The sequence below is a fragment of the Scardinius erythrophthalmus genome, assembly GCF_964197995.2.
Source record: "Scardinius erythrophthalmus genome assembly, chromosome: 14".
Taxonomy (NCBI): domain Eukaryota; kingdom Metazoa; phylum Chordata; class Actinopteri; order Cypriniformes; family Leuciscidae; genus Scardinius; species Scardinius erythrophthalmus.
The window spans coordinates 26173666-26199175 of record NC_138234.1 but is presented as its reverse complement, the minus strand read 5'-3'; the positions used below and the strand labels follow the sequence as shown (position 1 = coordinate 26199175).

The 25510-nt window shown below is 37.8% G+C and overlaps 1 protein-coding gene across 2 annotated transcripts in view; it reads right to left on the bottom strand.

Annotated features, from left to right (window-relative positions):
- Positions 1–25510, bottom strand: part of p3h2 (prolyl 3-hydroxylase 2) — a 54626-nt gene that overhangs the window by 15406 nt on the left and 13710 nt on the right. Inside the window, exons 1-3 of one of the 2 annotated variants that reach the window (XM_081385197.1) lie at positions 3379–3651; positions 1837–1989; positions 847–1036 (exon numbers count right to left, since the gene is read on the bottom strand). In XM_081385197.1, coding sequence (XP_081241323.1) covers positions 847–1036; positions 1837–1989; positions 3379–3525 — 490 coding nt within the window. In that variant the 5' untranslated portion in view covers positions 3526–3651. Of the gene's footprint in view, positions 1–846; positions 1037–1836; positions 1990–3378; positions 3652–25510 lie in introns of those variants that run through there. The other variant, XM_081385196.1, reaches the window with a different exon arrangement.

Below are 25510 nucleotides of genomic sequence, written 5' to 3'. Positions count from 1 at the left end.
TTGAGGCCAGTACGATTTTTTATTGTTTTTGAAAGAAGTCTCTCTGCTCAACAAGGCTGCATTTATTTGATTCAAATATTATTACAATTTAAAAATGACTGTTTCTATTTGAATATATTTTAAAATGTAATTTATTCCTGTTATCAAAGCTGAATTTTCAGCATCATTACTCCAGTATTCAGTGTCACATGATCCTTCAGAAATGATGATTTGATGCACAAGAAACATTTCTGATTATTGACAATGATGAAAACAAACACAGATAAATTAAACAGTAAATTTAACTACTAAACATTAATATTTAAAATCACTTTGTTTAACATTAAATCTCAGCTGGACTGCTGAATTTCAAAACAGTAGTCTGGTTTGAGAAAGAATGCAATGCAGACAAAACATGGCTTGTGTTTTGCATACTTATCAGACATAAGCCTGTTTTCCCAGTGTAACTTCAAGAGCTAAAGTTAAAATGAGCTGGTTCAGTATTGATAAATTATAAAAATGAAATATCATCTTCATCAAATTCATCTTTTATCCAAAGAAGTTTTACAAGTTGAAAAGCTTGTACTATCATGTTCTACTATCACGAACTGCCTGTCAGACACAACAATAACAGATTGTACTGCAGAAAAAACTGCCTACTAAGAAACGACTTATACAGAGGTCAGAGAACGGGAAAATCTCCATTTCTGGGAACACAAATAGATCTGAAGACATGATATCCACAATGGAAAGTCCCAAAGAACCACTTGAAAACGGAAAATTTCCAGATTCTTCTCAAGACCGCAGATGATAGCTTTACCACATTAAGAGGAAGCAGGAAAGCTTTGAGTACAAAAGCATCTGTACCTGAGATTAGCTCGTAGAGGTTGTATTTGTACAAGACATGATCCTGCTCCTCAAAGTGCAGCGGCCCTTCACAGAGAGCCCGACACTCCACATCTGCACGATAATACTCGGTCAGAGCCTCTTCAAAGAGCGTCACAGACTCTTCGTAGTTGCCTTTGTCGTACAGCTTCACCCCAGCAAAAAAGGCTCTCTGTAAATACAAAGATGCACTTCATGATACCGAACTTGGTGTTTCAGGCCTTGTAGGGTGTTTTTGCAGGTTCAAGAAACATCAAGCAGTGGCGTAATTGGTAACCATAATTCTGGCAACCGAAAAAAAATGAATGAACAATTTTTGGTTTCAGACGAAACACATTTGGAAGGTTGATTTGACGTTTTTAAATCAATCTTCATTCTGATGAACCGAAATCTGTGCACAGTTGAGAAAAACTTCACTAAACTTGAATGTAGCATGCCCGCCATCCAATAATCGTTTATTGTTAATTTTGATATGAAAAAGTCTCGACTTTTAAATTCTGTCAATACAAACAGTAAATGTCACTGTTTAATGTGGTGTAGCAGATCGCTGTAGCTGCTTGCACGTGAACCAATCATCTCTTCCTCTTTACTACAAGTTATAGCATGACGTGAACATGAATGAACATCAGAAGGTATGTTGGACGAAACAACTTATCACGTAATCACTCAATCAGAGTTTCAACCGCGCGGCAAGACGTCAGTAAATCAGCAAGTAAACAATGTCACGTAACGTTACATTTACCCCAGGAAAGCCATTCAAGTTTATATTACAGCCACAATTTAAATGTTTATATTTCAACAACAGATTAATATATTAATAAAAAAGTTGAATTTAAATGCAATTCATTTTTTATAAACTCTTGACTATTGACTATTAAATCAAGCTTCATTTTGCTTTCGTATTTTGGGTAAAAGAAAACAGTGCAAAAGATTTCGGTGCATCACTAGTAACTGGTGTTGACAGTCACTCACTTGATGTGGGCGGGATTCGCGGTCAATGAAGTGTTCCTCTTTTACACCCCTCTGGGCTTTGTACTGCTCCAGATCCTCGCCCATCTCCACATGCTCAGGGTTGGCCTGGAAATATGTATGAGCAGCAGACACAGCTTTGTCCAGTTGCCCAAGCTGTTTCAAACAAAGAGAACACACAAATCGTTTTTAAGAAATGAACTCTGGAGGCCCTTTCTTGTCGCAATTTTGAAATGTACTATTCAAATATGGAGAAATTACATTGCCATTGTCAAATAAAGTTGTAATGCGAGATCATGTCTCAAATTATATGTAAGAAATGACCACATCATGGTCTTCCAGAGACAACTATGTACCACAAGACAACTACGTACCACAACTAGTACACGACAAATCCTTATCAGAGTTAATAGAAACCCTTAACCCTGTAAAATATATTCTGGTCTGAACTGGTCCTTTCAGAAGTCATGCTCATCTTGGCCCCTGAAAGGGATTACGAATTTAAATAAATAAACCGGGGACTTTTTGATTATGCTATATTACTGGAAGAAAAAAAAAGTCAAAACAAGTTCACAGAAGCCGTCAGCTGTTATTTTTCTTCTTTTATGAACTGCAGACCTCAAATCTGTTCGGTAGATCTTGGATTGTCATTGTTTCTTTAATCCTTCATAGGCTCAATATATTGTATGAAAAAACTCTGTTTTAAGTTTATACTTAATGACTCATTACAAAACAATGACAAAGTTGATGATTTCACAGTAGAAGAAAAACAACAACAGTATTGCATGGATCTTCTGGAATGTACTACAACAAATCACAAAATACACCAGAGGGCTATCAACCTCAAGACACTTTTAGGCTCAAACTGATCTTGGTTTTACTTTTTTCATAGCTTTCAACAACACATTCTCAAACAAGTTGCATGGACCACATTATATGGTGGTTTATTATTCTTTATAAAGCATCCTTTGGTCACTATTTGCTATTGTTGTGTGTAAAAGAGCAGCTTAGACATTTCTCAAAATATCTCCTTTTGTGTTCCACAGAAGAAAGTAAGTCAGACAAGTTCGCAACGAAATGAGACAGTGATGACAAAATTTTCATTTGTGTGAACTTTGAGAGACCATGGTGTGATCACATTTACCATTTCGTAAATCGAATCGAATCTCGCATTTTCAGTCATCCAGTCATTTCAATAGAAATGCACGCAATCTGGAATTGTTCATGCTATTTGAAAGCTTCTTGGTTTGAAAGTGACTTCTTTGCGTGCTGTGCTGCATACATCCCTACACTATTGATAATAGACAGTGGACATTTTTTGCAAAAGAAAATTTTACGTCATTTTTATAATGTGACTGCACCTTTAGTACAATGTTATGTAGCTTCTGATACAACCATAGATGGACCAATGCACAGTAGAAAGGATGATCCTGAATCAACCGCCTCTTTTTTCCTTCTCTTTTGAGACTTGGCCAAGGTTTGGTCTTTTATCTGCTACGGAATGAGGCAGGGAGGCTAAAAGCTTAGGAGGATATGCTTGGTTACCTCTGAAAGGCCAAAGAGCAAGCTGGCGTCGACTGCATTCCTGTGTCTTCTTTCTACCACCCCCTCGTCCACACGCACTCTCGTGTCCCCATTGCGAATGGATTGCAAAGACCCTGATTGGATATGGGGGGTATATTTGTTGCCCATCCAAATGCTGACCTGTCTGATTTTCTTCCTAAGCAGGTCAGATCCCAGGCTTGGCCCCTCTGATCCGACTGTGATGTTCAGTCACCTGGCCAGTTTAGCCCACATGCGGTACAGTAAGCTATCAAAAAATCCTCATGCCCTGACAAATCCTGTAATCGTCACTGAACAGTTACCAAAGAGTTCACAAGAGGTTATTGGAAAATGGCCCAGTTAGTCACAAAAGCGCAAACACAGCTAGGAATTAGCCTGGCTCGGCACATTGTCTGCTCACATTCACATCTCGCGCAGCTGCATCTCAATTTTATTTACCAAAAACTTGCATTTCTGAGACTTCAAAGGTTTAAACCTCCAAATTTAGTTGTATTCATATGCGTTTGATGTTTTTATATCAAATCGTTGCCTCACAAATACTAGTCATGTTTCACTCTGCCAAAACCTGGTAGACAAAGGGAAGTAGAAGCACATGACTCTTTTACAACCAGCATATTTTAAGTGAATTAATGTTTTGAAGCATAAACCTCCAACGCATGGTCTTAAACAAGAACTGTTCCTTAATGCCTTGTGAACATTGCAAAATACTTTTCTGTCCTGAATGTTTTCTTGCACATTTCACACATCTAAATGCAGCTTGGGTGTGTGTTATAATATTATGTTGGCATAAACTAACATTATACAACATATTATAACTCATAGCTTAACATAACATACAAACATAACATAAGCTAACCTAACATAACATGCATGCAATTGCAACATAAGATAAACTAATCTAACATAAACCTAACAAGATAACCTATAGGCCTATAACATGTGCATCCATCATATAAGCAAACCTAACATTACAACCTATAACATAACCTAACACAGGATAACCTACAATTATATCATACAACCTAACATAACTTATAACATAAGATAACATAACTTAACATTACGAATAACATAACATAAGCAAACATAACATCCAACCTAACATAACCTATAACATATAAGCTACCCAGACATAACATAACTTAACATAACATATAACATAAGCTAACCTAACACACAACCTAACATAACCTAACATAACCTAACATAACATAACGTAACGTAACGTAACGCAACGTAACATAACATAACATAAGCTAACCTAACATAACAAACTATAGCATATATGCTAACATAACATACAACTTAACATTACATGCAACATAACATAACATATAACATAACATAAGCTTATCCTAACCTAACATAACCTATCATAACATACATTCTAACATAGCTATAACTGTAAGCTAACCTGACATAAAGAACTTAACATAATGTACAACGTAAAATCTAAAATAACATCACACAGAACCTAACATAACAACCTATAACATATAAGCTAACATAACATACAACCTAACATAACCACATCTATAACATAAGCTAACATTACAAAGAACCTAACATGACAACCTACTGTATAAGTATAACATATAAGCTATCCCAACATTAAATAATACATAACATAACAACCTATAACATTATAAGTTACAATAAAATAGCATACTACTTAACCTAACCTAACCATCAAAAATGGGGTCGTGCTGTTAGTTTTAGAGACATGCTAGGCTTAATTAGCTTGACTGAAAGAGTAGCTGGAAAAACATCTAAACAAAGACCTGAGTCACCGAGCCTGTTGCTAGCGAGTCCTCTGAAAACATATTTTAGCTCACTTCTAAATTACTTCAACAGGTGGTTCTGCAGCTGTTCACTGTACACTTACACAAATCCATAGTGCTGGCTTTACCAGATATTCTCAGTAAAACTGATTACATATAAACCTTTAGTATGCGTAAAAGAAAGAAAATCCCTTCATTTTATATCAAAGGGATACACCCCCATAGACAAACATAGTGCGCAAGACGTTGAAAAAAGTAAAAACCAAACAACATGAACCAGTAGTTTGTTCCAAATTGCATAAACAGACTTCAGCTAACATTTGAGACTTTTGGGTAAATATTTTCCAGAGAGCACCTGTGGCCCTTGTAACTGCTCTTTAATATAGCCCACACTACCGAAGCTTTTTTCCCTACATCTCCAGCCAGAGTTTATAAACCATTTACTCACTGGCTGTAAAAAACACACCAAAAAAAACATCATGTTTGATGTGGGATACAGTCGAAGCCAAGTCGAAGCATGCATGCTTTTTTTTTCTTTTTCAGATGAAGAATGTCAACAACATGTTAATAGGACTGCATATGCTTTTATGTACTGAGAAAACCAAGCTGTTTGGTGGAGATTTAAAGAATTTTTTAGGTGTTAACAAGAAAAGAGAGCATCCATTAATGTGCTTTTCTTGGACTAAGTGAACTACTCTAATGTCTATTAAATTACTTTATTAATTTAATTAATTTGTTGTTGGAGCTATTAGTACTCATAATACACAATGCTAATTTAACTTTTACATTTCCTTTTACTATAAATATTATCATAGGGCATTTGCAAATACTATTATTCTTGGGTTAGAGACTGGATGAATAAACCTGCAACGAAATATTCAATAATAAATCAAACTCAATTGTCAAATAGCAAATAAAAACATATAGTTTAATCAAAGGATAAGCTAATATTTAACATGTTCAAACAGAACATATTGTCTGAACAGTGATATGGCTTAAAGCTGAAAACTGCCATTGGCCTGTTTTCACTCAACACTAAGCAATAGAAAAACCACAAGAATCTATTCAAATGCACCAGAATCCCTATATTAAATCCAATGTGTTTACAAGAGGGGTTGATTTAGTTGTGTCTATTTTTCTGACTTCACGTTAACCGTAATTCAATCACAAACATGTTTTAGAGTTTATAAAACTTAACCTAGCAATAATAACAGGAAATAGTGGGAGTTTTGTATTTACAGAAGTAGTCAGTTTTAAAATGATGTATTATTTTCAGAAATATAAACAGCAGAATTTATCGTAAAAAATTGTAAAAATTGCTGCCTTCAATTTTTAAGTACAATCAACTTGGATGTTTAAGTAATTTCAACTTAAATTACATTAAACTGACTTTGTTGAATCTTGTATAACTTGAAAATGACTAAACTTATTTTGATGAGTTAAAGTGACGCGCATGCGTCGCGTCTGAACGCATTGTTGTCTTTGGAGCTCTATCGATTTGATTTATAATTCTTGATTTTACTCTTTAAACTTACTTACAACAAACATTTTCTACTTTTCCTCACTGAGAAGCACTACTGCTCAAACCTCATAGTTACAACGCGGACTGTTGTGCAGACGTGTCTCAAGCCTGTTAGTGATTCTACGCTGGATACTCTTATAGGTTACTCCCGGGGATCACGGCTGAACGCGTCTTCTCAACACTCACTTACAAACATTTTTCACCTATCGTGCGTCTACTCTACACCCTTACCACTTAAAAGACGGATTATATCTAAGACGCTTGTCAGAAATTAGTATTAATTGATAGCATCACTGGTAGTGTCGTTGCTAACTTACTGTCCATCTGTTAAAATGGCGAATATATCAGATGCAAGTAGTCTACCTTTTGGTGCAGGTGAGGACACATTTGAGCTGCACGCGGTACAGTCTGAGCTGGAAGCTGTTGAGAAACAGATCCACGACCTTTTAGTGAGACAGGCCGAGCTGAGAGACCGGCGTTTGGCTCTTGAAACATCACGCGCTGATGCTCACAAATCAGAGATTAATGTTACTAACCCGCTGACTCCGACCTCGTCTACTCCGTGCGTTACTCGGCATCGGTCCCGAGCGCCAAGGTCGCGATCAGCCATGGTCTCGTTCACTCCGGCTCCAACACGCCACCACGAAGCCTGGATATTTCCGCAGCGGAAGACGCGAGTCAGGTCTAGACCAAGACCCTCTCCGACCCTCCCGGTTTTCGAGTTATCCATACAAAACCGCTTCTCCCCTCTTCGCGAAACAGAACGCGATGCTGTGATCATCGGTGATTCCATTGTTCGGCACGTCCATGCTACATCAGGTAAAAATAAGGTGCACAGTCACTGCTTTCCTGGTGCTCGTGTTTCTGAAATCGCTGCTCGCGTTCCCGAGATTCTGAACGATAACGAGCGCGTCGGAACTTTGGTATTGCACGCGGGAGTGAACGACATCAGGCTGCGCCAGACGGAAGTTTTGAAGAAAGACTTCAGGAATCTGATCGATACGGTACGCAGCACATCGCCTGATATAACGATCATTGTGTCAGGACCGCTTCCCACGTACCGTCTAGGACATGACAAGTTTAGTAGATTATTCGCGCTAAATGAATGGTTAACGTCATGGTGCAATGAGCAGAAACTGCTCTTTGTAAATAATTGGAATCTGTTTTGGGAGCGTCCTAGGCTATACCGTGCTGATGGCTTACACCCAAACAGATTCGGATCGGATCTTCTGTCAGATAACATCTCCAAAATGTTAAATACCTTTTGACTAGTAACCAAAAGTCCAAATCATAGTCTCTGCTGCACCGATTTAACTGATATAAATACTAGTGTAGAACATTGCATAGAAACTGTGTCTATTCCTCGTTTAGTGCGATCAAATAATAAATCTACTGCAGGATCTAGGAAAAATCTAATTGTTATTAAAACAGAAAATGTTGCTATTAGTAAACAAAAACAATTTCTAAAGCTAGGTCTTTTAAACATTAGATCACTCACACCTAAGGCAGTTATTGTAAATGAAATAGTCACAGATAATAGCATAGATGTACTTTGCCTTACTGAAACCTGGCTTAAACCAAATGATTATTTCGGTCTAAATGAGTCTACTCCATCAGGATACTCCTATAAGCACGAGCCCTGTCTGATTGGTCGTGGCGGCGGTGTTGCAACTATCTATAGAGATATTCTCAATGTTACTCAGAAAACGGGTTATAAGTTTATTTCATTTGAAGTACTTGTACTAAATGTTACGCTCTTAGATGATAGAAAAACATCCCTATTATCTTTAGCCTTGGCTACCGTATATAGACCACCAGGGCCTTACGCTGATTTCCTAAAAGAATTTGCAAATTTTCTCTCAGATCTATTGGTCAATGTCGATAAAATATTAATTGTTGGAGATTTTAACATACACGTAGATAATCAAAATGATACGTTAGGGGCTGCGTTTATAGACTTATTAAACTCCTTTGGGGTTAAGCAAAACGTTACCGGACCAACTCATCGTTTTAATCATACACTCGATTTAATTATATCACATGGAACCGATCCAACCGATATAGATATCATTCCGCAAAGTGATGATGTAACTGACCATTACATGGTAACTTGCATATTACGTACCCCGGTAATATATAATGCTGCGCCGCGTTATCGATTAGGCAGAACAATCCTTCCATCCACCATAGATAATTTTTCAAATTGCTTATCGGATCTGTCTCAGCTGCTGCCTGAACCTAAACAAACAGATGAACTAGACGAACTAACCAGCACTATGAGCACCGTTCTCTCTGGAAAATGGGATATTGTTGCACCTATGAGACTAAAAAAGGTCAGAGAGAAAATTAAAGCACCATGGTACAACAATACTACTCGTGTTCTAAAGAGAGAAACCCGTAATTTAGAGCGTAAATGGAAACAAACTAATTTAGAGGTTTTTAGAATCGCTTGGAAAGACAGTACGTCACGCTATAAAAAGGCCCTAAAAGCGGCCAGGGCCGAGCATCTCCGCAAACTAATAGAAAATAACCAAAACAATCCTAGGTTCTTATTTAACACCGTGGCTAGACTAACAAATAAACAAGCGTCACCTGAACAAAATATTCCGTTACAGTTTAGTAGTAATGATTTCATGAATTTTTTCACTGAGAAAATAGAAAACATCAGATCCACAATTGTAAACGTTCAATCTTCAATCGCGCCTTATAATTCAGCCTCGATTATCACCCCGCAAGAACAATTACAGTGCTTTACAACTATAGAACAAAAAGAGTTAAATAAATTTATCATTTCCTCTAAAACAACAACATGTTTATTAGATCCCATACCAACTAAACTATTGAAAGAAGTGTTACCTATAGTGGAAGAGCCTCTCCTCAATATTATTAACTCGTCTTTATCTTTAGGTCATGTTCCAAGAACATTTAAATTGGCAGTTATAAAACCTCTCATTAAGAAACCACAATTAGACCCAAATAACCTAGCAAATTATAGACCCATTTCAAATCTTCCTTTTATGTCCAAAATATTAGAAAAAGTTGTGTCTGCCCAACTGGGCTCTTTCTTGCAAGAAAATGACACCTATGAAAAGTTTCAGTCTGGGTTCAGGCCGCATCATAGCACTGAAACTGCGCTGGTTAAAATCACAAATGATTTACTCTTAGCTTCTGACCAAGGCTGTATCTCAATACTAGTTTTACTTGATCTTAGTGCTGCGTTCGATACTATAGATCACACAATACTCTTAGATCGGCTACAAAACTATACCGGTGTTCAAGGACAAGCATTAAGCTGGTTCAGATCATACCTATCTGACCGCTACCATTTTGTCTATTTAAACGGAGAAAAATCTATCATAACTCCAGTAAACTATGGAGTGCCGCAAGGATCTGTGTTAGGCCCTCTATTATTCTCAATATATATATGCTGCCACTTGGAAATATTATAAGGAAACATGGAATTAGTTTCCATTGTTATGCTGATGACACTCAACTATATATTTCATCACGGCCGGATGAAAACGCTAAATTATCCAAATTGACAGAGTGTGTTAAAGATATAAAAGATTGGATGACGCACAATTTTCTTTTATTAAATCCAGATAAGACAGAGGTAATACTTATCGGTTCAAAAAACCGCCCACAAAACCTCTTACAATACAACTTTAACATAGTAGGGTGTCCTGTTACTTTATCCTCTACAGTAAAAGACCTGGGTGTTATATTAGATTGTAACTTGTCTTTTGAAAATCATATTTCATATGTTACAAAAACAGCATTTTTTCACCTTAGAAATATTGCTAAATTACGTAACATGCTATCTGTTTCTGATGCAGAAAAGCTAGTTCATGCATTCATGACCTCGAGACTAGATTACTGTAATGCTTTATTAGCTGGTTGTCCTGCATCCTCAATAAACAAGCTACAGTTAGTCCAAAATGCCGCCGCTAGAGTTCTTACTAGATCAAGAAAGTTTGACCATATAACACCAATTTTATCATCACTACATTGGTTACCTATAAAGTTCCGTATTAATTACAAGGTATTGCTACTGACTTATAAAGCCCTAAACGGCTTAGCTCCAGTTTATTTAACAGATCTTCTATCGCCCTATAATCCATCGCGCTCTTTAAGATCACTAAATTCGAGGCTTCTGGTCATACCTAGGATATCCAGATCCACCAAAGGAGGGAGAGCATTTTCACATTTAGCACCAAAACTCTGGAATAGCCTTCCTGATACTGTTCGTTGCTCAGATTCGCTCTCCCAGTTTAAAACTAGATTAAAGACGCATCTCTTCAGCCAGGCATTCATATAATATTTTAATCTTACAGTTAAATCCGGTCTCTACTTCATAAACGCCAGAGGAGAACTGGCCCCCGACTGAGCCTGGGTTCTCCCAAGGTTTTTTTTTTTCTCCATTAGGTCACCTAATGGAGTTTTTCGGTTCCTTGCCACTGTTGCCTTTGGCTTGCTCAGTTGGGGATGCTTAAATTGATTAATCGATTCACCAGTGCTATTGATCTGCATTACCAAACGTGGATGTTTTACACCAGAAACAAACACTGATGTGCTATTTTATTTGATACTGTGAAGCTGCTTTGATACAATCTGTATTGTGAAAAGCGCTATATAAATAAAGTTGACTTGACTTGACTTAAATCATATCATATGATCATATGTTTTATTGAGCAATGCACTTATTCTATTTTACTTGGAAAACATCCACGAAATGTGACTGGTCTTTACTTTCTTGCATCTACAGCCATCCATCTGCTTTAAAATAAGAGGGTACCTAAAACTTTAAAGCCAAAATGTCATTTCTGTGCCACTAAAATGACCAAACATAACTGCATTTTTTCTCTCAAAATACTACACTCGTCTTATTGTGACACAAAACATCAGGCTGCAACAGTCACTAATAGATCGCATTTTCTTCCACAAAGTCAGCTATGAGGAAAAATCCACTTTCTCCACCTAATTATTATTTATCCCCGACTTTCTTCACCACAGCTAAAACCTCAAAGTCAAACGGCTGTAGGGCACGTCAGACACGTGCTGCAGAAAACAGCCCAGACTTGTGGGAATCCTGTGGATGATGTCATACGTCTGGGGCGTGGCCTGTGCTGACACACACTAGCCCTTTTCTCTGTGCCCCGGGCCACACCCACTCCACACACATCTTGGTTTAATAAGGTAATGTCTGAGGAATGTCTTCAAAGCAGGATGGAACAGACAGCCTCTTTCATTAGAGCGAAAACAAGAAGACATGGCATAGCTGGAAAAAGCAAAGAGTAAAAATAGGCCTACAATAATCCAGCTACTGTATGCTACCGCTCAATGGAAGTCTGTGAAGGTGGGATCTGGTATTTAGATGGTTTCTTTGGTCGTTTCTTGTTTAGATGAGGTGTTTGTCTGTAGTTGATTTGTTTGTACATAATTAGAGGGAAGTTAGTTGATTAGAAGTTACATTAAAGGTCAGGACTGACTTGTAAGCCTTTTTCTTTGGTAAACAGTACTTCTGTTGTGTCTGAAAGAAAACCTTCAGACAATAACATCCCATACTCCTTTAGATGTTTCAGTTTTGTATTTTTTGTAACACTTTACAATGAATTCATTTGTTATCATTAGTTTTTGTATTTAGTATCATGACCAAACAACGAACAATACTTCTACAGCATTTATTAATCTAGATAGTTATTTCCTACGTAGTCATGTGAAAAAGAAAGTACACCCTCTTTGAATTATATGGTTTTACGTATCAGGACATAATGAAAATCATCTGGTCCATGGCAGGTCTTAAAATTAGGTAGATACAACCTCAGATGAACAACAACACATGACATATTACATCGTGTAATTATTCATTTAACAAAAATTCAAAATGGAGAAGCCATGTGTGACAAACTAAGTACACCCCATGATTCCATAGGAATTAAGAGGGTTAGTAACTGTCAGGTGCTGCTGTAACAACTCCCAATATTACCAAGATTACACAAACACAAATAAATACGGTTCCCCCTTCATGTGCAAATTTAGTGTATTGTATCCACCAATCATAACATAGTCCCAACCCCTTCACACAACAATGATAGATGCAGGATGAACAAAGTCTCAGTGTCTATATGATCCGATAGTCTCTCCAATATCAGCTGAAGCATATATCTCTTACCGAGTAAAAAGTCTGTCCCAAAAAGATATTCCAACGCTCACAGTGATGGGTCCAACTGCATAACCAAACAGTCACGAAACACTCCAAAAAGCACAGGTAAATCCAGCCAGTGAGTGGAGATACACCTGTGCTGCGTCTCAATTCGCCTATACTACGCCCTAAAAGTATGTACTCTTTTTGTGAAGAAAACGTAGATACTTTTGAGTGTGTGGCAAAAAGTAGACAAGCTTTGGGACATACTATCACGTCATACAATTGCGTCTTTAATCATCTAGTCAGTTAAAATCCGACACATTTTATTTCCAGCCATATCGGAGAAAAATGCAGAAGCACGTTAATCTGCAGTCCGCTCTAATTGGTTTCATTGGAGACTCTCCTCATATTAATGCATAATGATGCATTTAAAAGTTAATTGAATTCAAGAAAGTTGCCAATCTTCCGAGGAGTGGACGTCCCAGCAAATTCACCCCAAGGCCAGACAGTGTAATGCTCAGAGAAACTGCAAAACACCCAAGAGCTACATCTCATACTCTACAGGATCAGTTAGCATGTTAAAGTTCATGGCAGTACAATTGGAAAACGACGGGACAAGTATGGCATGTTTGGAAGGGTTGCCAGGAGAAAGCTTCTTCTCTCTAAAAATAACACGGCAGCATGGCATAGGTTTGCATCTGAACAAAACTCAATACCTCTGGAACAATGCCCTTTGGGCAGATGAGACCAAAGTGGCAAAACCGGCATACCAGCATAAACACCTCACACCAACTGTCCATCACACTGATGGAGGGTTGATGACTGTTTTGTTTTGCAGCTACAGGACCTGCAGGGCACCACGCAGTCATTGAGTCGACCATGAAGAGCCAAATGTGAGGCCATCTGTCCGACAGCTAAAACTTGGCTGATATTGGGTCATACAACAGGACAATGATCCCAAGAACACCAGCAAATCTACAAGAGAATGGCTGAAAAAGAAAAGAATCAAAGTCCAGACCTCAACCTGACTGAAACCTCACTGAAATGAAGCTGTTCTAAAGAATAGTGGGCCAGAATTCCTCCAGAGCGATGTGAGAGACTGATAAAATCATACAGAAAACTATTACTTCAAGTTATTGCTGCTACAAGCTATTAAATCATGGGGTGTACTTTCTTTTACACATGGAATCTCCATTTTGGCTTAATTTCTGTTAAATAAATAATGACACGTGTAATATGTTATGTGTTGATGTTCATCTGAGGTTGTATCTACCTAATTTTAAGGCCTGCTAATGACTAGATGATTTTTTTATTTTGTCCTGATACGTAAAACCATAGAATTTAAAGAGGGTGTACTTTCTTTTTCACATGGCTGTACTACAATGTATACATATATTAACAATAGTAAATATTTCAAATTGTATAAAATAAAATAAGTTTGTCTTTTGAATGAAAAATGGCAGACGAGAGTCTTCCTCTGCTATTCACTGTCGCTTAGCAACCAATACATGTAACAGTAGCAGCTCTGGGCATGTGACCCAAAGTGCAAATCTTATTGGTTGGCCAGTTTTGTTTGCAGTGTAAAAACTGTCGCATTGACGGACGCCGTTTTAAACCCACGTTTTAACCAATTGAAATGTTTATTGGACCAAATTTCCACACCAAACATTTGTCTTGGTGTGAACAGGCCTTCAGACTTACAATTGAGGAGGTTCATAAAACCTGGAGAAAACTATCCATTAGCATTTCCATTCATCTCATAGCGGTTTCTCGGCTGATTGAGGGAATTGCATCCCATTTGTATCCAAGCTCACCTCTCTTCCCAAACCCATCCCATCATTTCCTTTCACTTTTCTCACTTCTACGAATCCCATTAAAGGCTTAAAAGGCCCATAAAATAGTAATAGTTCTATAAATCATGGTAGGCAGCTTTCCTAAAATTTCCTGTTGCATTAGGGGAGACAAGTTTTATGTAATGGATGGAGTTAAAATTCTCTTGAAACATCATCCAGCTTTCACTCGATTATAAAAATCTACCCAAAATTTGATAAACGCACACAGTTAATAGTCCTCAACATTTTGCTCCAGCACTTCATTTTTCATGTCACTCCATAGGATCTCTTGGCCCGGAGCGGAGGGGTGAGTCAGAAATCCCTCCACATCCTCCACATTCCTGCGGAGCCCTAGGCCTGAGAGAGGGCAGCCCCCTCGGATCAGCACGCCCGGACTCACGCTGACCTCCTAATGACCAGACTCCCCACTGGAGAACGCAGGGAACATTTGATCAAAAAACAACCTAATTCATCTCTAGTTAAAACACGAGCCTGATGCGAACTTGCACTCACCCTCCGTCAGATGCTTTTTTTATGAGCTGAATCCGTTTCAACTTGTGAAGCTTTATTCAATATACATCACAAAGCACTTTTTCCTTTACGAATGAGTTCCTCTAGAGGTCAAAGAGCCTTTTACGGCCCTTGTTCCAGTGAGGCATATCAGTGCGCCATTTAAACGATTGGAAACAGAGCGAGATGGGGAAGCTGTACTAAAGAATTCAATCTAAAGCAGGCCTGGACTTTATAAAGGAAGCTGTGACTTCACAAAGCTGCCTTTTATTCTCCCACGAAAGCACCAGCACCCTCAATTTTCCTCCCTGGAGGTCTACACGCTGCATTTTGTCATGTTGCGGATGCCATCTACATCTTTAGCTCTGTACTGAGTGCAAGAAAACTGAGCAAAGATTACTGTATAGGCCTTGTCAGGTGTGAATGCTCATGAACAACCCTTATAGAGGCCCCAAAGAATTCTGGGAACCCTGAGGTTCTGGGTGCCAAGTGATGAATGATTTGTCCACGGTGTTGTTGACAAGTTTTTAATGCAAAGCAAACTCAAAGTAAACCCCAGGTATGGCTCAGGTTTCTCTAAGTCTATGGGATATTTTTCTTCTGTTTTATCATTCAACGGGAGAAAACCGTACAAAGTTTTGGCAGTTGTCATTATTATTCTTTTTGTTTGCTTTGAAGACTTTCCACAAAGCAACATAAACATCCCGTCTAACAGGAAAGTTAGTACAGTTAAGCCTGGATTCAACTTCCCACGCAACAAATATTATGAGTGCGATGAGCAGTGTCAAACGATTTGCCAGTCCACACTGAACGTGAAACTGCTGTGCGACGTGACAACTTAACAGCCAAATATTTGATGTTTAATTGAGTGCATTAGTGCCTGTCCAATTTTGGATTTTTCCGATTCAATCACAGGTGAATCACAACATTACAAATTTCACATTTTCAAACCAGACAAAATGTTCAAGACTGTGAACATAACGGCTTTAATAAGGAAAGAACTACAATCCCATGAAGCACTGTAAATGATTGTTAAAAATGACGTAGAGTCAGATATGTATTTTTAAGGCCAATTACCGTGAAAATAAATTAGGTTTTGGACTAATGAGATTTTTCAGTGGTGCGGAAATAGAAACAAACGATTGCCAAAATATGCTGTTTCTCAAAGCATTCTCCACTTGAACTTGGTTACGACAAGGTGATTTATTGTCAATTAAAATAGGAAGATCTTAAAGGTTAAGGGACCCATGCTTGGTGCACTAAGGATACATTTGGAGTTGGCCTGTGCTAGGGCTTGCCTTGGTTGACTTCAACCACTATTCGACGCCGTCGGAAACAATCGACTACTCGAGCGTCCATTAACCATAAATGAATTAAAATTGGGAACGTCACCAACGGACAACACACGTCAGATGTGTGGAAGTATTTCATCAAGCATGACAAAAATATAGTAATTGGCCAACTCTGCAAGAGGCCGTTCACATATTGCGTCTAAAAACGTGTGGAAAGCGCGGCCGTGCCGCTGTCTCCTACAAGCGCTTGCGCTCCCGCTCCCATGGCGTCTGTCGTTGCTATGCAACCAACCATGAACTGCGCTCTCCATGATGACGACGAAGAAGTATCAGCAAAGGATTAATTGATTTCTAGCCCTTGCATTAGCTTTACTACTATATATATTTCTGGACTCTGGAGATGAGAAGGAAAAACCCGCCTGGAAAAACTAGCGCACCACGTTGCTTCCATTATGAACGCGCTCGCCGCGCGCCTACATTTGAAATGTCGACCTTGAGCGCGAAAAAGACGCGATATGTGAACGGCCCAGTCTGAAATGAAAGGTAAGAACGGCTATTTATTTGGCTTTAGACTGTTACATGAAAATTTTAAAATGAAATGTCATAATTATAATGTTTTGAGAGTTTACTTATGTAATTGTTGCATTAGGCTATGAATTAATAATGTTTATTGATAAGATCTAGCTATTTCATGTCTTTTCATTTACAGTAGCATGAACCACGAGTAGTCGAGTAACTCGAGTATTGTTTTGATAAGAAATCGACTAGCAGAAATTAGTCGTGCAACCCCTAGCCTGTGCTAACATCGCCATAAACCAACAAACGAATAGGTTTGCCAAACCTCATAACACAAACTTTTTAAAAACCTCATATATTAGCCTGTTAAAGATGCATAATGCGTAATGTTGTAATAGCTTTGCCTTGTAGATGGCTTTGTTTCAGTTGTTTCATTAGTAATGATCTAATAAAGCAGCTCAACTTGAATTAACAAACATTAACAGGCCTTAAAGGGATAGTTCACCCAAAAAAAAAAAAAAAATCTGTCATCGTTTACGATGTCCGCAATCAAACAGCCACTGACTTCCATATTAGGAAAAGAATACTATGGAAGTCAATGACTGCCGTCAACTGTTTGATAGTCGACATTCTTCAAAATATCTTCCTTTGTGTTCAACAGAACAAAGAAACTCATACAGGTTTGAAACAACGTGAGGTTGAGTAAATGATGACAGAATTTTCATTTTTAAGGTTAACTATCCCTTTAAGGCCTGTTAATGTATAATTCAAGTTGAGCTGCTTTAGTAGATCATTACTAATGAAACAACTTAAACAAAGCCATCTACAAGGCAAAACTATTACAACATTAACAGCCTAAAATTTGAGTTTTTTTAAAAAAAAATTGTGTTATAGGTTTGGCAAACCTATTCGTTTGTTGGTTTATGGCGATGTTAGCACAGGCCAACTCCAAATGCATCCATAGTGTGCCAAGCGTGGGTCCTCGTTTCAGATCACAGCATGAGGCAGGTTATTTAACCCAGGGAGAGAAGCAGAGGAGGTGTAGGGGCCTGTTATCTTTAGAGGAGTGGAGAGTTTGAGTTTTGACAGTAGCCTGGCTACTAAAACTGCTGGCAGACCCCTGCGAATATTGAGCCAAGTGGAAGCTCCCTTCAGCCCCAGAGCCGCCAAAAGCATCTCCACCAGAGATTCATCCCGGCCCCCCGCTGAAGAAAACACCAGCTGTACTCCGACAAATGGGAATAAACCGCTTTCTAGGGGGTGTTCAGGGAGGTAACCCCTTTCTGAGATGGGATAACTGTTTTATTAAACAGGATGACTTATTAATTTGTTTTTAAAATTATTTTAGGGAGGGATTTATTGTTGGAAAGAACATCTGTTTTTTGAGTTTTAGTTACTGTACAAAGTTTCTAACCAAGAGGAAGATCAAACAAATCAATGAATCATTTAAAGTTGTGAACACACAATAAAAAAATCAGTAAAACAGACTAGATTTTCTTCGGAGTGGTTGTTATTGTTATGCAGTCACTTGTGTGTTCTGGGTGGTTGTTAGAGCATTACTGATCAATATTTACATCTTGAGTGTCAAAGGTTCAACGTAGCCACATTTCTAGCCTGCTTTCACAACCACTCGGCAAACACACTGATTTATGACTGATGGTGAGTGGTTAATTTAGTAACACTTTGGCTGAAGAGGCATTTCCAAACCAAATCCACTGCACATAAATTACAGCTACAACTAGGAGCCAAACACTGAATATTGCAAGAAAAATACAAAAATGCAAAACCACATGAACGTCAAACGTCGGATCAGAGGTCAGTCTTCCACCGTAACTCGACTCTCTCGTGAACGTGCATATGGCCGTTACCGGAAGCAAGTGATTACAGTTTATAAAGTTTTAAATATGGGTATTATTATTACAAAAACCCATTGGTTTGCTTCAGAAGGCATTTATTAACCCACTGGAGTCGTATGGCAATTGTGAACAGATAAAAAAAAAAAACCTTCTCTGGCCTGTTACATTATATTGTTTCATAGCTGTTTAAACGCATATTAAAATGGAAACGTTTACCCACAGTGCATGTAAATACATCCAGTGAAAGCAGGAGCAAAATCCACATGAACCAAAAGAGATCTGTTGATTTTTCCAACTAAGGCAACAGAATCAGCTTTGAGGGAGATGGAAAAATGAGCAGAAATAACAAAAACACTGATGACCTCTACCCTGCCAGAAATGAGTCGGATCAAAGGGCGCAAGTTAAGTTTGGCTTGTCATATTTTTATGAGAGGCGAAGGACATGATAATGGAGGTGGCAGGGGGAGGTGGAAACATAACAGGTCATCTCTGATTACACTGCGTGTCAATAGGTCAGGGGTCCTAAACCTGCTGGGTGATGACTTCACTGCCGGCCGGTGCCACGAGTATGAGGCAGTCAAGAATCCAAGGAAGTTTGATCTGGGATGGTTGCAAAGGTCACGCCTGGCAGGATCCGACACACTCCTCTTGTAAAAACAAGCAGAAAGACTGCACTGACCAACCAGACTGTAGAAACAAGGGATCCTAATGGCTAACCTCCAAAATAGCATCATTTTATATGCAAAATAGCAATGTGCTAGGTTTGTTTATGATGTATTAACATCGAGTTGGAGTTCGTGTAAATACAATTCAAGCTGCAAAAAATGATAAATTAAGCAAATACATATTTTTTTCTGTTTAAATAAACTGTTTTTACACAACTTAGCGTGTCCCAAGTCATTATTTGTCATGCTAATAAATATGCTAATGCTAATGTATGCACAGAGCTCTCATGCAAACATAATTTCCCCTGTTCAGAATCTTAAAATGGACACATTTTCTTGTCATCCACCAAAACCGACCTACTAACTGACTAATCTCAACACTTTCATGGACAGAAAGCTATATATATATATATATTATAAAGTTACTAATGTAACTTTGTAACACCCACATTACACAAGACTATCGTCGCTGTAGCAATACCACACTGATCGCATCCATATGTTAATACTGATTCAAGGAAATGCAATGATCTTGTGCATCCCATGAGAAGATCTCCATGTCTTTGCAAATCTGACTTTTGCAAAAGCAAACACTTAAGAAGAATTAAAATGATACGTTTATGTAGTACATCGGTTTTCATCCTGTTGTTTATTAAAAGTAGACCCATTCCTTCATTAAAAGCATCATCTGCTCTAGTGGTAGAAACTTTACTATGTATGTTGTTGAGGATATAAATATAACTGATTTTGATAAGTTAGCTGAAAGTCATAAGGACTCAATTAAAAGATACATTTGACTTCATCTTGAAAGAAGAAACTTTGCCAAATAAAACATTGTTAACCTGACTCAGTCTTGGTTGCATGATGATGAAAAGCATGTGATTTTTAACAGATGCTTAAGTAGATTGAGGCTGATATCCATTTGATAATGAAAACAGACATCATTCTTAATCAGAAAATTCCAGATGTACTAACATTTTTAAACATGTTAATATCTTTTTCATGAAGCGACAGAGAAAAACAAAGTTTCTGCTCAAAGTGATCTCAGATGCAGATCCCTGGTTCAGGAAGGAAGGATAAATAAATCTATATTAGGTTATACAAAGCTTCTTGCTGTGGATCTCCCCAGAGTCTTGCAAACCAAAAGAGCTCGGAAGACTGAAAATATCATATCTTTGTTTACCCAGACTCTGAAACAAGACCTCACTGTTTCAGTTTAATTGGCAGATTTGTTTAGCAAAGAGTATACATTTATACATAAGGGCTACGTAAGGATCAACTTCATTATCTCAGCAATATAGAGTTGGATGCTTCCATGAGGGAGGAAGGGTTTAAATCTCTTACAGCAAGACTTAGCATGGACAAATAAACATCCCACGACATTCCTTAGCTACAGCTATAAAGTGGCATGGCATTTGTGAGTTGAGGGTTTACAATTACGCAGCTGTTAAATGTAAAGCAGAGATCCTTTTGTTCATGTTGAAATACACTGCAGCACAAATTATGTAACACATCTGTTCCATACGGAAAACTTTAATTATATAGTGGATAAACCCTATTCCAGTGTACAAAGCCCTTGATTATTAAAACACAGATATCAAAAGTGGGTTTATTCCAAGTCAGTAAACTACAGTCCTCAAACTGTAAATAGCTCTGGTTTAAAAACGGGGTGCCGAGCAGGTTTGCAGAAAACAATCTTGAGGTGTTGGCTTACGCCCCTGATGGTTTTAAAATATTTATAAAAGGTGTTCAGAGCTAGAGATTTTCCACTTGACTTAAACTATAAAATGCAAAATAGTTCTAATAAAAGCCTAAACACATCTGCCCAAGTGAAAACATTGACAAGTGATGCCAGAGTCTATTTATAATTTAATTTTAGAGCTTGTGGTTTTACCAGTGGCAAACGCTGATGAAAGAGGGCTTTCAACAAGCCCTGAGGAAAGTCACATCTCAAATCTTAGCTTGGCTTTTTTTCATTTTTTCATTTTCTATGCTGCAATCTCCTCATATACTGAAACAAAATGGTAAAATAAACCAAATTTGGATCTCCTGAAGGAAATGGCAGCACAAAAAAAACAGTTTTTGCCAAAAATGATCCAAAAATGAAGAAAGTTCTGTTCTAAAACCTAATTGGCTGCCTATTTTAAGGCGTCATAGGCACACTCACAACACAAAGCTTGTATAGGAACGAACATTATTCTACCTTTTAAGAGATTTAAACTAGATTCTTAAGCAGCAACCAGCTCATTGAAAATATTAAAGATGGCAGGAGTCAAGAGAAATGATGTTTCATTCAGTAAGTAGTAATAGTCATTTTATGAAAAAAGGTTGAACAAATTGCAACAGAAGCAAACTCAACTGATTTTGTATCCTCAGTATGTCCTGAGTAAGGAAAAAAAAAAGCCCCGAAGAATCCCATTAGGGGGAAGTTTCGAAAAAGACCCAAATATAGCCTATTCATACGCCTATTCACTCTTTTTCTTACGTGAATAGGGTAAACATTTTAACCTTTAGATATCACCATGAAAATGACTGAGTTGATTACTTGCATCAAGATAAACAAAAAATGTATTACAAGTTTTTTTAAATGGTTTGTTAACATGGACAAACGGTGCATAATCTAATTACGTATGTGCTAATTTGCATAAATACCACAACAGGTCTAAACATTGGGTCTAGCCAGGTGAAAATGTCTTGTTGAATCTTGTTGACATATAACACTAAATACTTAATACTTAAAGGAGAACTCCGGTCAATTTTAACATTGAGCTCATTTTTTTGTACATTTGGAGTGCTGTCAGTACAGAGAACAACGACAAAAATCGGTGTTGCCTACACCGTGTTATCCTCTTTTTAAAATTTGCACCCTGTTGACTTCAATGGGGCAAGTTTTAAACCTGCTTTTAGCCTCTTAACATCCTTGATGTGTCATTACAAGTGCACAGCTAATGTGAGTGATTCCTTCAGAGTGAACACGGGTGAATCTGACTGCAGTAGATGTGAAAGATATGAATAAAAATGATGTTATTTCAGCCAGCGCAAATACCTGTATTTACATCCTGTTTTCAGTCGAAGTCCATAGTAATCGATTGTCGAGTTCACACGCATAGGTTTAGTTACCTATGATCACGCGCATGAACTCGGCAATCGATCACTATGGACTTCGACCCGAAAACAGGAAGAAAATACAGGTATGTGCGCTAGCTGAAATAACATCATTTTTATTCATATCTTTCACATCTACTGCAGTCAGATTCACCCGTGTTCACTCTGAAGGAATCACTCACATTAGCTGTGCAATTGTAATGAAACATCAAGGATGTTAAGAGGCTAAAAGCAGGTTTAAAACTTGCCCCATTGAAGTCAACAGGGTGCAAATTTTAAAAAGAGGATAACACGGTGTAGGCAACACCGATTTTTGTCATTGTTCTCTGTACTGACAGCACTCCAAATGTACAAAAAAATGAGCTCAATGTTAAAATTGACCGGAGTTCTCCTTTAACAGTTAAGGTCTGAATGTAACAGATTTAGGCTACCCATGAACATTAATACATAGAGGCAGGAAGAAGTACTTTAGAAACCAGCGTTTAATAATTATTATTGCAGAGATGGGGTTTGGGGCTGGGTCCATGGGATTGTTTCTGGGGATTCACTTTTTATTTTGCCTACCTTTTTTCTTCTGCATTCTCCTTACCATTGTCTCCTGTTCTTCCCTCAGACTCGTCCCCCAGAAACAGTCCCACGGTCCCAGCCCCAAACCCAATCTCTTAAAAATGAATAAAGGCTGGTTTCTAAAGTACTTCTTCCTGCCTCTGTGTATTAATGCTCATGGGTAGGCTAAATGGGTTCCATTCAGACCTTAACATTAAGTATTTTACTGTTATGTGTCAACAAGATTCAACAAGACATTTTCACCTGGCTAGACCCAATGTTTAGATCTGTTGTGGTATTTATGCAAACTAGCACATACGTAATTAGATTATGCACCGTTTGTCCATGTTTTACAAACCATTTAAAAAAACTTGTAATACATTTTTTGTTTGTCTTGATGCAAGTAATCAACTCAGTAATTTTCATGGTGATATCTAAAGGGTAGAATCTTTACCCTATTCAAGTAAGAAAAAGAATGAATAGGCGTATGAATAGGCTATATTTGGGTCTTTTTCTAAACTTTCCCCTAATGGGATTCTTCAGGGCTTTTTTTCCTTACTCAGGACATATTGAGGATACAAAATCAGTTGAGTTTGCTTCTGTTGCAATTTGTTCAAGGTTGATCCCCATTTTGGCTTAAAATGACTGGATTATAAGTATAATTAAGTATTTACAAGTGTCGATTAAAAGTCTATTTATATGGGTTATGTATTTATGCATTTATGTATAAAACTTTTTTGGTCGGTCATTTACACAACAATGCCGTTTTGAGGGCCTGAAAAAGCAAACTTTTGAAAACGGGTTTCAAAGTGAACGGTACAGTCATCAGTTCGGTGTAAACTACAAAAACGCGAATTTGTGAAAACGGTGACGTCATGCACATGTGTAAGACACCCCACAGAGTGAAGTTGCGGGAAAGCTTCTTTCCCTCCTGTCCTTACTTAACATTTGTTCCTTCTCCCCCCACTTCCTTCCCTTTACAATTCTTCTCTTCACAGAAAGATTATATAAAAATTATAATGTTCTATGTCAATTTAAGTGAATTGACAGTCATGTTTGGTATCATTTAAAATGTCTCAGTGTGACTGGTACAATGGTCTCATCTCCTAAGTAAACCAAAAGGTAATAAGGGTTTAGAGATACTTTGCTTACTGGGTGTGGACTTTTTCCCAGTGTCCTTCATCCAAAATACCTCCTGTTCCTCGACAAGGTGTGATCTCCCTGTGTCTATAACTCTAGTCAATGCAAATTCCTATTGTAAGTTCATTCCCATTGGGGGATGTTTTGTCTTGGTCGGAGTACTTAAAGAAATTCTTCAAGAGGCCCGGGGCGATTTTGTAAGCCAGATCAGCCCGTGATGCTGAAGGTCCAGACACTCAGCATTATGTATTTTTCTAATGTCAGGTACATTTTTTACTCTGTATCTCTGATCATTTGATGTAATTGTATTGATTATCTTTGAATTGGATATGTAACTGGCATGATACACTTACCTGACTAATAATAAATTGTTACATTTGGATATGTTCTGACTAACTCTGAAATGATTAACTCTAGTAGATTAAGTTAAGCCCATAACACCACAATTCTACGATCAGCTTAGTAAATGGCTTAGGTGGACCAGAGAAGCACTCCGACTGAAATTTCAGATATCCGACTAACACATCGGCATTAATAATGTATGCTTAGAACTGTAGAGGCTAATAATGAGTTTTCCGTTGACAACAGTGTTGTTAGATCAATCTAAATAGGGTGAGCCTCAACCTCTAATTATTCTATAGTATTATTCTAACTAAGTGTACGTGGGAAACCACTACATTATTATACAAAGTTACCATTAGAAGTAGTTAAGTTGGTCGGCTTGGTTCTATGATAATGGTCGTGGCCTCTGGTTAGATATAATCTTACCTTAATTAAGTGTGTTCAGATCTATGGGGACTAAAAAATATATTCTAGAATGAGCAAAGCGGAGTACGGTCGTCTAGGATATTAGTCAATCGCCTTTGTATAATGACTGATACTGACAGGGATTGTTGACAACATTGTTGTATATACGCGAAAAGCGCAAATGAAAAAGTTTCCCTTCGACCAAAATGGATGGACAAAAAAACAGCCTAAACCTTGTTTTCAGGTTAAGGACCTACAAGCTCAGACCAGCTTAAACCAGCTAAGACCAGCAAACCTCCATAGGCTTGTTTATTTTCTTGGTTTTCAACAGGGACCATGACAGGTGAACCCCACAAAAAAAGATGTCAAGAAAATGCTAACAATATTGTTTGTTCTAGAAACATTTAAGAGTGTGTCAAGCAAACATTCCAAATGAGCCGTGACCACAAGCATGTGT